At 51.7% G+C, this 12,720-nt stretch overlaps 1 protein-coding gene across 4 annotated transcripts in view; it reads left to right on the top strand.

Moving 5' to 3' along the window:
* The window catches only part of OTUD7B (OTU deubiquitinase 7B), a 33,684-nt gene that overhangs the window by 6,029 nt on the left and 14,935 nt on the right, over positions 1–12,720 (top strand). For 2 of the 4 annotated variants that reach the window (XM_064499076.1, XM_026117108.2), the window contains exons 2-4: positions 8,487–8,612; positions 12,056–12,226; positions 12,437–12,652. In XM_064499076.1, the coding sequence (XP_064355146.1) occupies positions 8,528–8,612; positions 12,056–12,226; positions 12,437–12,652 (472 nt within the window). In that variant the 5' untranslated portion in view covers positions 8,487–8,527. Of the gene's footprint in view, positions 1–4,472; positions 4,726–8,486; positions 8,613–12,055; positions 12,227–12,436; positions 12,653–12,720 lie in introns of all 4 variants that reach the window. The other 2 variants (XM_064499077.1, XM_064499078.1) reach the window with 2 other exon arrangements.

Here is a 12,720-nt window from a genome sequence, read left to right as displayed (position 1 = left end):
GCGCGGGGAGGCGAGGTGCCGTGGCCGACGTCGCCCGCGGATGCTGCAGCGGTGCTGGGGCCGGAGCCCTGTGGCCTCCACTCGCAGCTCCCACCCTTGTCAAAGAGCCACACGGAAAGTCTGGGAAAGGGGCGTGCAGGCTTGTATGCCGCCAAAATATTTCTGGAAATGCTTTTTTTTAAATTTAGCAAAGACCTACAGCACATGAGTGCCCTTAAGATCATGTTCGACATTTAGCTTTGAGTAGCTCTAGACAAAACCAACTCTTTTTTCCCTGAAGTACACAGTTCCCAAAGAAAACCAAAACTACCCCAGCCTGTATCTCTCTTAATTTCCTTATTCTGCTAATGTTTCAGTCATGTTAAAACCCCACCAAATTACAATTGTGGAGCTGCTAGTCCGTCTCTCCTGTGCTATGGATTATATTAATTTCCGGTGAAATGCTTATGCGGTTAAATACGCTTGATTGTTTTTCCCCGTTATGCTCTGAAGGACACTGGTGAGGAAGCTGAGGAGCGCTCGATTCCTTTACCTTGCTTCCTTCTCATTTCTCTCCTTGTCTCCCTCAATTTGCCTGAGCTGGTTGGGGCAGGGAGCGCGGTTCTCCAGTTCCCCCACGCCGCCGTGGAAAACGGGGATGCTGGGACCGAAAACCCTGCTCGCTTTTGCCGCTGCTGAGTTCGTAATGAAGTTTTACGGAGCAGTTTTGCCCCCCGGGTGGTATTGCCTGCCCTGCAGAGAGGGACGGAGGAGGCGAGGGAGCTGTGGGTCACTTTGCTTTTGTGTGGTTTTGCCGTCTTTACTTTCTGTTTAGGTGGGCTGACAGTATTAAATGCTTCACTTTGGTACATTTGTGTTCCCTTAACACACGGCTTTTTGCCAGGAGGCTGTTGGGTTTGACAGAAGTCGCTTTTAGGTTGGAAGGCAGCTCTTTACACCGGTGTGCCGGCAACGCAATAGTGGGACAAAACGGTTATTCTGAGCACCGCGTGCTTGAGCTTCAGAGGAGCAGCCTGAAGAACTGGAAGACTTTTCCTCACTGATAGCGGCTCAAGCAAAACACCAAAATGTGCGTGAAGTCACTCGATTCCAAGACCTTCCTCTTGCCTGGATTCGAGGGCCCGGATCAGCGGTAGGCGCAGGCGTCCTCGGCGTGGGTCGCGATGCACGGCTTTCACTCGCTGCCTTCGTGGGTGTGGTGCCCGAGCAAGAAATACTGTTTGTGTAGGGATCAGGCTTGTTATAGTGCGGAGCTACGTGTGACTCATGGCCGCGCGGTGTAATCTTACGGGACGTTGCTCCATGGGAAATGTTGCAGTGTTTTGGGCCTCGTGTAAGTTATGGGGGGGGAAGACCGCGCTGCTATATTGCTGAATGAGCCCGTGCGTAAGTAGCAGAAAGGCTTATGGATAAAAATCCTCAGTATAATCCGTAGACTGAGAGCGAGCAGAGTTTGGAGACTCCAGGGATGGTTTAGTCCAGTCCCACCTAGTCCAGCTTCTCCTTTTGCTCCTCGTTTGGATACAGATGTTGTCTCCAGAGCCTCCCGCTGCCCCCCATCTATGCGAACGTACCGTGATGCAGGCATGGACATCGGCATGCCCCAAGCTTAAGAGAAACAGACTTCTGTAGCTAGGCTGGCAAACGCACCTACCCGGCCCAAATTCTGTTTAAAAGCAAAACATATGCAATGCAAAGGGAGTAATTAAATGCGCCCGAAATGGAGATGAAAGTCGTCTCTGGTTGCTGATGTCTTTTATGATGTTGGCTTAAAAGCTTCAGTTTAAAAACAAAAGACCAAGTGAAGCGCTTGTGTTTTTGATGCGAGAGGAAACATTTTCCTTGAGCCAAAGTTGTAAAGTTTCTTAATATAGGTTTGGTTGCTGTGTCCTGCTGCCACGAATGAGCAGGAAACAGATGCCGAAGTGCTGAAGGAGGACACCTGTTTCTTACTTTCGTTTTATTTTAAGACCAAGACATACCTAAGGCGCTCGTAGGAGCTGGGTCCTGCGTCGGTAGTGCAGTCGGCTTCGGTGCAGCTCCTGATGCCAGCCGGCACTTCTGCGTTTCTCCGCGTACGAGCCTGTCTTTAGCTTCCTGCAAGAGGACAGATCTGCACCCCGCGAGTGTGCGTCTCTTGACAAGCAGCATTTAGCACTTGCTAAAAATATAAATACTGAGTTTCATTTCTTCTTCCATTTGGCTTTTGTGCCAAAACTTAAGCTTTCGTGCTGTACTGCTGGCCTTGATAAGACTGACCTGCACAAAACAGGGCAATCCTATTGCACGAGCCAAATTATTGCAGCTCCTAAATATTTGCCATTCAGAAGGCTCTTATCGGCGGTGGCGAGCATGCAGTTGTAAATGTGCGTCTTCTGTGTTTTCCTCTTGTATTTGCACGTAACTGATAAAGCAGCCGGCCTGTATTGACTGGTCTGATTTGGTGCCCGGCATAAAGATGGGAACAGTTTGCAAAAGCAAAGCTGGGGACGTCGCTGTAGGGTGATCGGGAAAATTAGGCTGGTGGAAAACTCTTGTTGGCCAAAACGGACTCATGTGACGGTCATCTCTTGCATTAACTGTTGCTGCTGTCTTCAGGCCCACACTCGTGATGCAGGCTCGGCGGGGAGCGCAAACCAGGGTGAAGTATTTCCAGTACCAATGAATTCAGTCATCCTTTCTGGACAGGAGAATAATAATAAAAAAACCCCAGTGAATCAGAGTGAAACCATTCACCAGCAGTTCTGCGAAACACGCCTCCGGCGCTGACGGCGCGTCGTTCTGCTCCGGCCTGAAATACCCACGCGCAGCAGATAAGCGCTGGGTGTTTCGGTAACCTTTCCTCTTCGCTTCTCCTTGCTTTTGTTGACTTAAGCAACGCCCTGTGGCTGTTAACATTTTAGAAACGTTTCGTTTGGAGGGTAGTAATAATAGTGTTTTATCTTTGAGTTGACGTTATTTAAACCTAATGCAATAAGGACAGCGTCGTACCTCGAGTTCCCCCATGGCTTGCTCACGTGAACTCGTCGCCTTACGTGCAGAAATCACTGCAGGCAGCAGTCAATGCGCGCGTTTCAACGGACCTCCTCCAGTCCTGACTTGCTCTTTGTAAGCTTTGAGAACTGCTAGCACATAATGGATTGCTCTTTTCCCAGGTTTTCCCCAAGTTTGCCCTATTTGCCGCAGATCCGGCGATGGACCGGCAGGCCACGCAGACTCTCCCCGGGCTCGCGTTCGTGCTGGGTAGCGCTTGCTGCCTGCTGCCTTTGGAAGAAGTTAGTGAATTCATCCTGGTGTCTCATAAGGGCGAGGCTTAATTAATCTTTTTATAGCATTTTACAAGCATTAGCTAACTAGACGTTGTGACATCCCTATGGGGTAGGTGTTTTAGAAACAGCTTTGTAAGGAGAAACTATCCGTGCCAGCGCTCAGAATTGGGAGGCCCATGAAGAATAGATGCCCCATCGTTAAGGGCAACCCGTGTCCGAAGTGTTATGCCAGGGTGCCCTACAAATATGTAAGGGTTCCCCGAGGTTTGAGGATGCCGACGTTATCCCGGGCCCACATGATGCATCCGGTGGAAATTTGGGATGGGCTCCTCCGGACGTGCCCATCCTTAAAAATGAGCCGCTTTTAGGACAGCGCTTCTCGCCAAGTGTGAGGATTTGATGCCTGTATTGCTGGTCTGTCCCTGAGCTCGTCTGCAAAGTGGTGGAAGTTTGATATTTTGGGCTCTACCCTTGGGAACGCTGCCCGGAAGATCAGGAGCTTGCAGCCTGGGCGGGCGTGCAAAGGGTGCTGTTGGCTGCCTGCTGGGAGCGTTTGCTCGTGTTTGCACTACAAACGTGTATTTCTGGTGATACGGTAAATTCTGGGGGGAAAAAGTCTAATCCTGCGAGACCTGCAAGCTGCCAGGGTTTGTCTCAAACGTGGGCTTTTTAAATGGGGCGGCACGAGAAATCGGCAGCCCGGCTCCCGCTCCGGTCGCTGGCGTGTTTCCGAGCGTGCATCACAACGGAGGAGCACTGGACTTCGGGAATTCCCCACCATCCGGGACACCGTGGGTTTTAAAACGAGTAGTCGTGCCCGGCTTAAAGAAAATACTAGGCAGCAGGATCATGCCCAGGCGATGGACCAAACCGCTGTAAAAGCAGGACTGTGACAGTGGCCTCTTATCTCTGATGCTTTAACATACCTGTGATCTTAAGGAGAATACAGCTAAAAAAACTAAGCTGTTATGCAAAGATGAGGACAGCAACTAATGCCTCGGGTAGAGAGCCAGGAACAGCAGGGACCTGCTGACCACCGGGGTCCTGGAAGCCCGCGCTCTGCGGTGACCGAAGGGGCGTTACGCTCCGGCGGTTTAATTCCCTTGAAAGCAAATTTCCCTACGTTAAGGTAGAGCTGAATGTGAAGGAGAGGGAATAAAATGCACAGCATCCCTGTGTCTGGTGTCTCCTGTTCGTCTGCAGGAAGATGTCCGAGAAGCGGATGCAGAGGTTTCAAAAGAGGATAACTTCCTTCTACCGAAAATCCGGAGGTGTCGTTGGAGAGATGCGATCCGGAGCTGTGTGTATTTTGTAGCACCCGACTTGCTGCTTGACACTGAATGCTCTAAACAGCTTAAGAAGATTTCACCAAAGCCCGGGCGTAGATGATAACGTGTGATTGTACGCGCAGCAGCCAGGCCTGTATTCAAATATAAACCTTTTCACAGGTTTCAGGGTGAGTGAGGCACTTTGCTTGATCTATTCTGGTCTCGCTCCTATGCAAACTTCCAGGAAGAACACGAAACCTCGTTCATGCGAGGTCAAATCAGATGCAAATCCGGCCTGGACAGAGCTGCCTCGCTGCATCCCGTGGGGTGAGGAGCAAGAAGCGTTTTTAGCAACCTTACATTTTGCAAATAAGTTGGGGTTTTTTATTATTATTATTTTTACTTGTTGACAAACGAGGTGAGCCTGCCGGTTACCTAATGAATAGGTTGCTTTTTCTTCCCCCCCTTAGGTTAATTGTTGAACAGAAACGAGCCTGCCGCTTCCCAGCGTGCTGCCAAGGTACCGCAGGTTCATCGCCCGTGGGGCTACGTGTAATCCTGGGTGGCCCCGGTCCCGGCAGCCTGTTTACAGAGCGTTTACCCCAAGGTGCCTTGGTGACTGGCAGCCGCGATTGGCTTTATCTGAGCCCCGATCCTGCGTGGTTCGGGCTGCAGCGCGTTGCCAGTGCCAAAATTAGCAAGCGAGTCTCTTGCTTCTGGCCAAAAAGTTATTTGAAGGAGGTGATAGGGGCTTATCGCACGCAGAGGGTTGCTAGAAAGCGTTCTTGCCCGGGGTTTAAACTCGATGAGTGTTTTGAAACTCTGAGGTGCGTGTTTTAATTTGGAGTTGGTAACGAAGCCTTGCCGCGTGCTGCTCGTCCCCTCTCGGATCGAGATTTTCCACTGGTTTAAGACACTTGGCGCTCTGCACTTTTGGGGTGGAAACGCGATTAAGCGAAACACCCAGGCATCACAAAATCTCCGTTAGCGGCTCGCTGCCCTGCAACTAGGAGCAAAATTCAGTGGGAGCAGCTTCTTCGGGGGATGTGGAAGAGAGGTTGCAAAACATCCCGGAGGAGCGACGGGCTCAGGGAACGATCGCTAGCAGGAAACCTGGAAGAAGTGAGGGACCCCGGCTTCGCCCTCCGCGGGGACGCGGCTCCCCGATCCCAGGCTTCGCTGCCGTACTTAGGCAGCAGCAGCGGGAGAGGCTTTCGAAATTAAACCTTTGCAAATTAAGGCGATTTGGGGTTTTTTGCCTCTCCGCCAGTGGAAACGGGGAAGTTTGGGCGCTGTCCCTTGAACGTGAGTGCTATGGGCTGCAGCGGGAGCCGGGATTTCCGCAGTTTGGCTTTTATCTTGCACAAACCTTAACCGGCGGGCAGCTTCGAATGTGCAGAGCCATTACATTTAATGGCTTTTTTCCCCCCTCCTGGAATAGCTTAAAACATAAATAGTTGGGAAATAGTATGTCTTTGTACGGATTATGAAGTATTTCTGGGATAGCGGGAAGAAACGGATTGTCTATAATGAAAAAAGTGTAAGATGGAATATGATTGCTTTTTTCAGTATTTCAGGTTTGTAACAAAAATATATGTCAAAAATTGGATAGACCATTAGCTCTGCAGAGACAAAGAAGCAAATTTATCGCGAGGATCTGTACCGTATTAAAGGCAAGACTCTTAAAATCAGGCCTGTCTGATTTGGAGGACTTCCCGCATCCTCCCTTCCAGTGGGGCTTTGCATCCGGATCGGATGCTTTTAGGACATCTCTCTGCAATTTTTAAGCGACTTTCCTGCTGCTGTGTCCTGCAAATAGCTGTCTGTATTGCAGAGATTGCAGAAATGCCTGGTTTCCATCCTAAATGCATCGTCTTCGTCGTGTTTTTGCGTGTGTCGTAGCAAGAAAGCTCGCATGTGGGTTAGTTTCCTCGCCCGACACAATCTTATTCAGGCCACAAAAACACCTGGAGGTACTGTGCATGGAGGGGGAAAAACAAAGTTAAAACCCCCTAAAAACCAAACGCGGAGGGAGAGGATGTTTCTTCATCCAAGCCCTCACGATAAATCTCTTTCACGGCTCGTCCCTGTGCCTTTGGACCTGGAGCTTTCCATCTGTGTTTTGCCTTGCAGCGTTGAGATGTTGACATTTTTGTGCGGGAGGGAGTTTTTCCAAGTGGCTGCAAATGCCACTGGCGAGCGGGCGTAGGCCGTGCTGCCGCGCTTTCCCTTCATTGCAAAAGGCCAAGCTTCGCTCTGCACACGTCTTTTTTAAATGCTGCACCCACCAGAAGGAAATTATCTTTTGTTCCAGCAATGCCGCGTTTTCATTTGGAAGCGGCGTTGGCTGCGTCCGCGGCCCTCGTCGGAGGGGAGCTGGTATTTTGGGGGCGCAGAAGCTGCCCCGTGACCCGCGGTCCTCTCTGCATCGTCCGTGCAAGGACAGAAGTCGCCTGCCAAATCTCTGCCCGGCGTCTGAATGCGATTTTTAGGATCGCCTTCAAATGGCAGAGTGGTATTAAGCCAGCAGAGCCAGCAAATTCCAGGTTGAAGCTTGCACGTTCGGGAATTGCATTTGGGAATTGCACACCGTTGGGGAGTTTTGCCCGTCTTTAGGAATAATCCCGAAGAAGAGATGTTTTTAAGGCACCAGGAAAGCAAAAAATTTGTCTCCCCATTCGGTGCAGCAACACCTCTGTCAACCGGCCTTGCGGATTTTTCCCCTCTTCTCCATGTGCCGAATTGCGGCTTAGGAATGAATTTTCCCCGCAGGTTCTGTTCCCTGGAAGCAGAACTTTTTGCGGTGACCCTTTAACTGCGGAAACCTGGCCGCGTCCGCCCGGTCGGGCTTCTGCGGACGCGCTGCCCGTGCTCTGCGCGAGGAATGCGGTAAATCAGGCTCCGGGTGCGCAGCCGGCGCCCACACCGGCGGGAGCCTTTCTGGATCTCCGGAGCTGCTAAAACTTCGGCTTTACATAATGTACCTTGGGCCTGGCTGGGTTTTTTGTTCCCTGCTGGGAAGGAGATGATTATTTAGCTATTGCAAGGATTTATGGCATGTTGGCTGGGGAACCTCGCAGTGAGCACGGCGGTGATTTTTTTAGGGGCAGAAAGATGGTGCAGGGAGAATGGCACGGGCTGCCGAGCTGCTTCGCATTTCCCCCGCACTGCGATTGCCCTCGCGGGGCGGATCCGAAGGGTTTTCGAAATTGCAAAAGGCGGATGGAGCCTTTGCAAAAGCCAAACATTAAAAAAATGTTAAAACCAAGCGGGGCTCGCAATGGTTTCCTCGTCCTGGAGAGCTGGACCGGTGCATTTATGCTTGTCTGAAAGGACTTTTTTGGTAGCCTGAAAGGGTGGTTTTGTTTTGCAGAGGCAGCATCTCCTAATTAAAGCACTTTCTCCTTGCTTTTTTTTTTATTTCCCCCCTCCTCGTGCGTGTGAAGAGGCTGCCTGCCTCCAGACGAGAGGTCAAGGATGCCCGAGTGGCTGCGCAGATCGGCAGATAAGGGAAACGTTCTGCTCTCGCTCCCCTCCCGGACAAACTCATTTATCCTGCCGGGCTGCTTGTTTACTGTTTTGGAAAGCAAAGCTCCTCCGAGCTTTGGAAAGCTTTGGAAAGCAAAGCTTCCCCGTTTCAAACGCGAGTCGCTTTTCCCAAAGCCGCGTGGTCTTTCCCGGGAGCAGGCGGTGCCGGGGCGGCCGTGCGATCCCGACGCGGGGCCGGGCGGTAGCAGCCTGCCTCCAATTTTCCTTGCAATGACTGATCAGCTAACGGGGAGTCCCGAAACAAATTACTTTTGGGGGTATATTTTTCTTTCCCCCCCCGGGGAGGGAACGAGGCAGCTGCCACCGGATAGTCCCCGGCTCGCTGCAAGGCTGCCGTGCCGGGCTAATTTATCTTATGCTCTGTAACGCGAGCTGGGCCTGCTGTTGCTCTCGTTCCTAGATTGAGGCCGAGGTGCTGATCCGGGAGCGCTCCAGGAGCACATGACCTTGGATATGGACATCGTCCTGTCGGATTTTGTTCGCTCAACGGGGGCAGAGCCGGGACTGGCCCGAGACCTGCTCGAAGGTGAGTGGCCTCGCTGCAGATTGCCGGTGTTTTCGAAGCAGCGCAGAATTAAGCGGCCAAGCTGTGCTGTCGCTGGCGCATCCCGTTCCGCTTGTACGGTGGGGAGCTCGCTCCTCGACGGGCATGGCTAGCGGGAGGCGGCGGGGGGGGGTTCACCCTCTGCTTGCAGCTATGGGAAGGGGGCTTAATTTGGAGGCTGCAGACTTGCTTGCAGATGGGGCCTTCGGGTTTGTGTTGCCCAAAGGATGGTGAGTAAATATCGGCACACGCTTTAACGCTGGAGGACAGAAACGTCGCAGTATATAATTGTACAATGCAAGCGCGTGCTTGCCGTGATGCGCGAACCGCAGGCTCCTCCGCTTGACTTCGCAACGCAGGGGACTCTGCGAGTTGGCGGCTTTTTGGAGCTTTAATTCCCAGTTGTGCCAGGAATTTGAGCAAAGCGCTTGACCACCCGGAGAGGTTGGCGGGTGTCAGCGGATCGGCACGCACTCTGCACGCACGCGCTCTCGGCCCGGGGCGAGCACAGGTAGCTTGGGTTGGTTTCACCCCATCTCCCTGCAGGCTCGACTCGAGTTTGCTCGCGCTGCGCAGCCTCTATGACTTCTGCTGCAAATTGGCGATGGGAATAAATTTGCTTTTGGCTTGCTGACCTCAGTTTGGGGGACGCACGGAGGTTCCTGCTCTCGCCGAGGCTGACGGACGCCCGGTGCCGGTGACTTTTATGGTCGCATCTAGCGTTGCTTGACCTCGGGGCCAGCCGACGCTCCTGCAGCGTCTGCGCTAGCTCCTCCGATCGCTGCCACTTCGGCTGCCGCAGCAGGAACGAATTCGAGGCCCCGAAATTATTGCTGTGTCTTTCGGCGATTTGCTCCACCTCCTTCGCTCTGGTTTTCCTCCTCCGCTGCCTCTGGGGGCTCGCGGGATTGACGGGCAGCCGCGCCGGCTGCTTCTCCTCTTCCAGGCTCCCATTAGCGCTGCTGCCTTCGGGACGTCGCCCTTTAATTTTGCGAGCGAGTGTCATCGCAGCGGAAGTCTGGCGAGCTGTGGGTTTTGTGGTATCCTTAGGTTCTGGTTTCTGGTTTTAGGTTTCTTTGTTTGGTGTAAGGACTTCTAATATTGTCTTTCCGAAGAAATATTTACGCTCGTGATAGGAAAAGGTTAAAGCAGATACCTCCGTGAGCTTTGTCTCCCACTCTGCTACATGGGTGTTGATTTATTTTGACAACAGTGGGTTTATCTAACTTTCGTAACACGCTGCTATTTTTCCGGGAGCCTCTCTGCGGCACTGACGACATGGGAGTGAGGGAAGATGACTTCCTTTTTTTTTTTTCTTTTTTTGGGCGGGTATTAGCGAGGCTGTGCCGTACTCTGAAAGCCGTCAAATAAAACAAGGTGCCTTGTATAAAGGCAATTATTCATATGTGAAATGTGAGCGATTGCAAAGCGGTGTTTTCTGCACATCTTCTGGGTTTAATGCGCCTCTCGCGCAACGTCGCTGTCTGCCCTGTGACTTCGGTGTCTGCTCCTTCCTACGCAGCCCGCGGGTCCCGACGTCTGCTCTGTCGCTCGCATCCCGGGTGCCGTCGCATCCCATTGCCTTGACTGCAAAACGCTTCGGCGTGCTTCTGCGCGCAGGAGCTGAGGGATCGCGGCGCGGGGGGAGCGTTAGCTGGCAAAATTATCCAGGCGGTGAAGACTTGGGCATCGCGTGGCAGCAGCGGTGCCGCGCGTTGCGGGAAGGGGGGCTTTTTCGGGCCATCGCAGCCCCCCGAGGGGTTTCCGCTGCCGGGTTTTTGTGCCGGTGGGGAGAAACCTCCCTCGTCGCCGGAGCACCGAGGAAACCTGCCTTGTGCAAAAGTTTCCCGGCGCATCTATAACCTCCCTCCTGCATTTGCAAAAAGCCGTTTAGTGCCAAGTCCGTTAAATGCGCCCTTCCCAGGTGCTTGCGGATAACTTGTAAATATTGGGATTTACGAGGCCTCGCGGCTGGCGTTTCATATAGACTTTCCAAAGTTTGGCCCTTTTCCCCAATTTCTGGAACAGCTGCTGCTGAAGGTGGTGGGTAAATACAGCTGCCGTAGGTCAGTGTTAGTCGTGTGTCCTGCTCTTGCTTACACGAGGAGGCAGATACTGATGGGAGAGCGAGTTTAATTTTAGTCTGATAGGTCACTCGCATTCCTTGATCCTGATTCATTGTTTCATTTAAAAAAAAACATTTTTTTTGACTTGAAAGATAAGCCTTAAAATAACTTTCCGTTTGTAGTCAGTCATTAAATGCTGCATATTACGCCTCTCAGTGGAATTTAAATACTTGAAAAGCATGTTTCCTTTTGGAAATTAGACGTGATGGCTTCTTTTATTGTCCACGAACTATCATAGAAACCAGTTGGCAGTTTATATGTCTTTCCTGTAGTGGAGTTACTATATATAAAGTTGGCTTTCTTTCTACACTGTCTACTAACTTCCTAATTTAAGAGCTTAGATTAACGGCGTTCATAAAAATCACAGTTTTCCCAAATGTAAGCCATATGGTGGACTTCCCTTGCTGTGTATTCTTCCTTTAGAAGATGGTGTCTTCTAAAAGGTCAGTTTATTGCATGCTGAAAGACTGCAGTGTATTAATATATATTACGTTCTTTCGGCTTTGCTGGGTGGTATTAGAAGGAAGTGGAAAGGATTCGCTCAGCTCCGCTAAGTTCAAGCTGTTTTGCTGAATAATTTATTTGGTTAGTAATGGCACAGGCAGGCTGCAAAGTGCTGGAGCTGCTGATTAGGCTGGCTGGCACCTTGCTTGCTTCTCTATTTGCTATTAAACCAGGTACAGGGATTTAAAATTGTTTATTCTAAGTCATCAGCTTGGGAAGCTGTGCTTTGTCATGTGTGTTTTTGCTCGAGCCGTGTCCTGCGGCGGTGCGGGGGATATAGGGAGCTGCAGGCTGTGAAGGTGGTCAGCGAAGAAGCGGTGTTTGCATCTTAATGGATCGTATTAAATGCAGTTGAAACGACTTATAAAATAAAGAAGCAATTGGCCATTTGGCTTACACAGATGCTGGTGGGCGTAATGTGGCCCGACCTTTGATTTCCCTTTCCTAAGGGTAAAGTCTTACTTGTTTTCCTTCAGCTCCCTATCCTGTGCTTAGCGGGTGTGCTATTGAGGTGACCCTGCTCGTTTTACAGCTGGAAATTTTGTTCTGGCAAAATTCGAGGTCTTTGGACCGTTGTTCAGGATTTGCAGATGCCCAGCACCCAAGCAAGAGCAGCAGCTCCCTCTAAGCTCTGCGTTTGCCTACTGCGCACGTAAACCATCCGTCTAACCTGCGTCCACAGACCCAACGCTTTTTTTAAGGATCAGTTTCTAATACGGATTTAGTGAGTTTTGGGAACCAACTTGTTTTTTCCTCCATGTGCCGGTGATCACCTATTTCTGCTTTCCCCTCCAGGTAAAAACTGGGACCTGAGCGCAGCCCTGAGTGACTTTGAACAGCTAAGGCAAGTGCACGCCGGGAACCTGCCGCACGCCTTCAACGAGGGGCGCAGCTGCAAAGCCCCCGAGAAGGAGGCCGTGCGGCCCGCGCGGCCGCCGCTCCAGCGGCAGGATGACATCGTGCAAGGTGAGCGTCGTGAAAACGACACCTCTCGAGTCGGTCCTCCTTCTGCAGCCTGAAATATTTATACGCTGGAGCAGTTCAGGTTCTCGCAACCAAAAAAGCATCAGCTGGAGGCAGTGATTTCAGAAACGCCTCGCTTCTGGGAGCTTTGCCTCTTCGGCTCTGCGTCTCTTCTGTGTGGTTTAGGTGTCTTTGTCTTCCTTTTCCCCGCAGAAAAGCGCCTGTCCCGAGGCATTTCCCACGCCAGCTCCACCATCGTCTCGCTGGCCCGCTCCCACGTCTCCAGCAATGGCAGCAGCGAGCACCTGCTGGAGATGCCCATTTGCACTTTCCAGCTGCCCGATCTCACCGTGTACACCGAGGAGTTCCGCAGCTTCATCGAGCGCGACCTCATCGAGCAGTCGATGCTGGTGGCGTTGGAGCAGGCTGGTAAGTGTTGCCCTGAGAGTTGTGGGGGTTTTCTTTCCTTTTCTTTTCTTTTATGCTCACGCAGTGCC

This window comes from Dromaius novaehollandiae, chromosome 29 (genome assembly GCF_036370855.1).
Source record: "Dromaius novaehollandiae isolate bDroNov1 chromosome 29, bDroNov1.hap1, whole genome shotgun sequence".
Lineage (NCBI taxonomy): Eukaryota > Metazoa > Chordata > Aves > Casuariiformes > Dromaiidae > Dromaius > Dromaius novaehollandiae.
The sequence above is the reverse complement of the archived record's forward strand: the minus strand, read 5'-3'. Positions and strand labels throughout refer to the sequence as shown.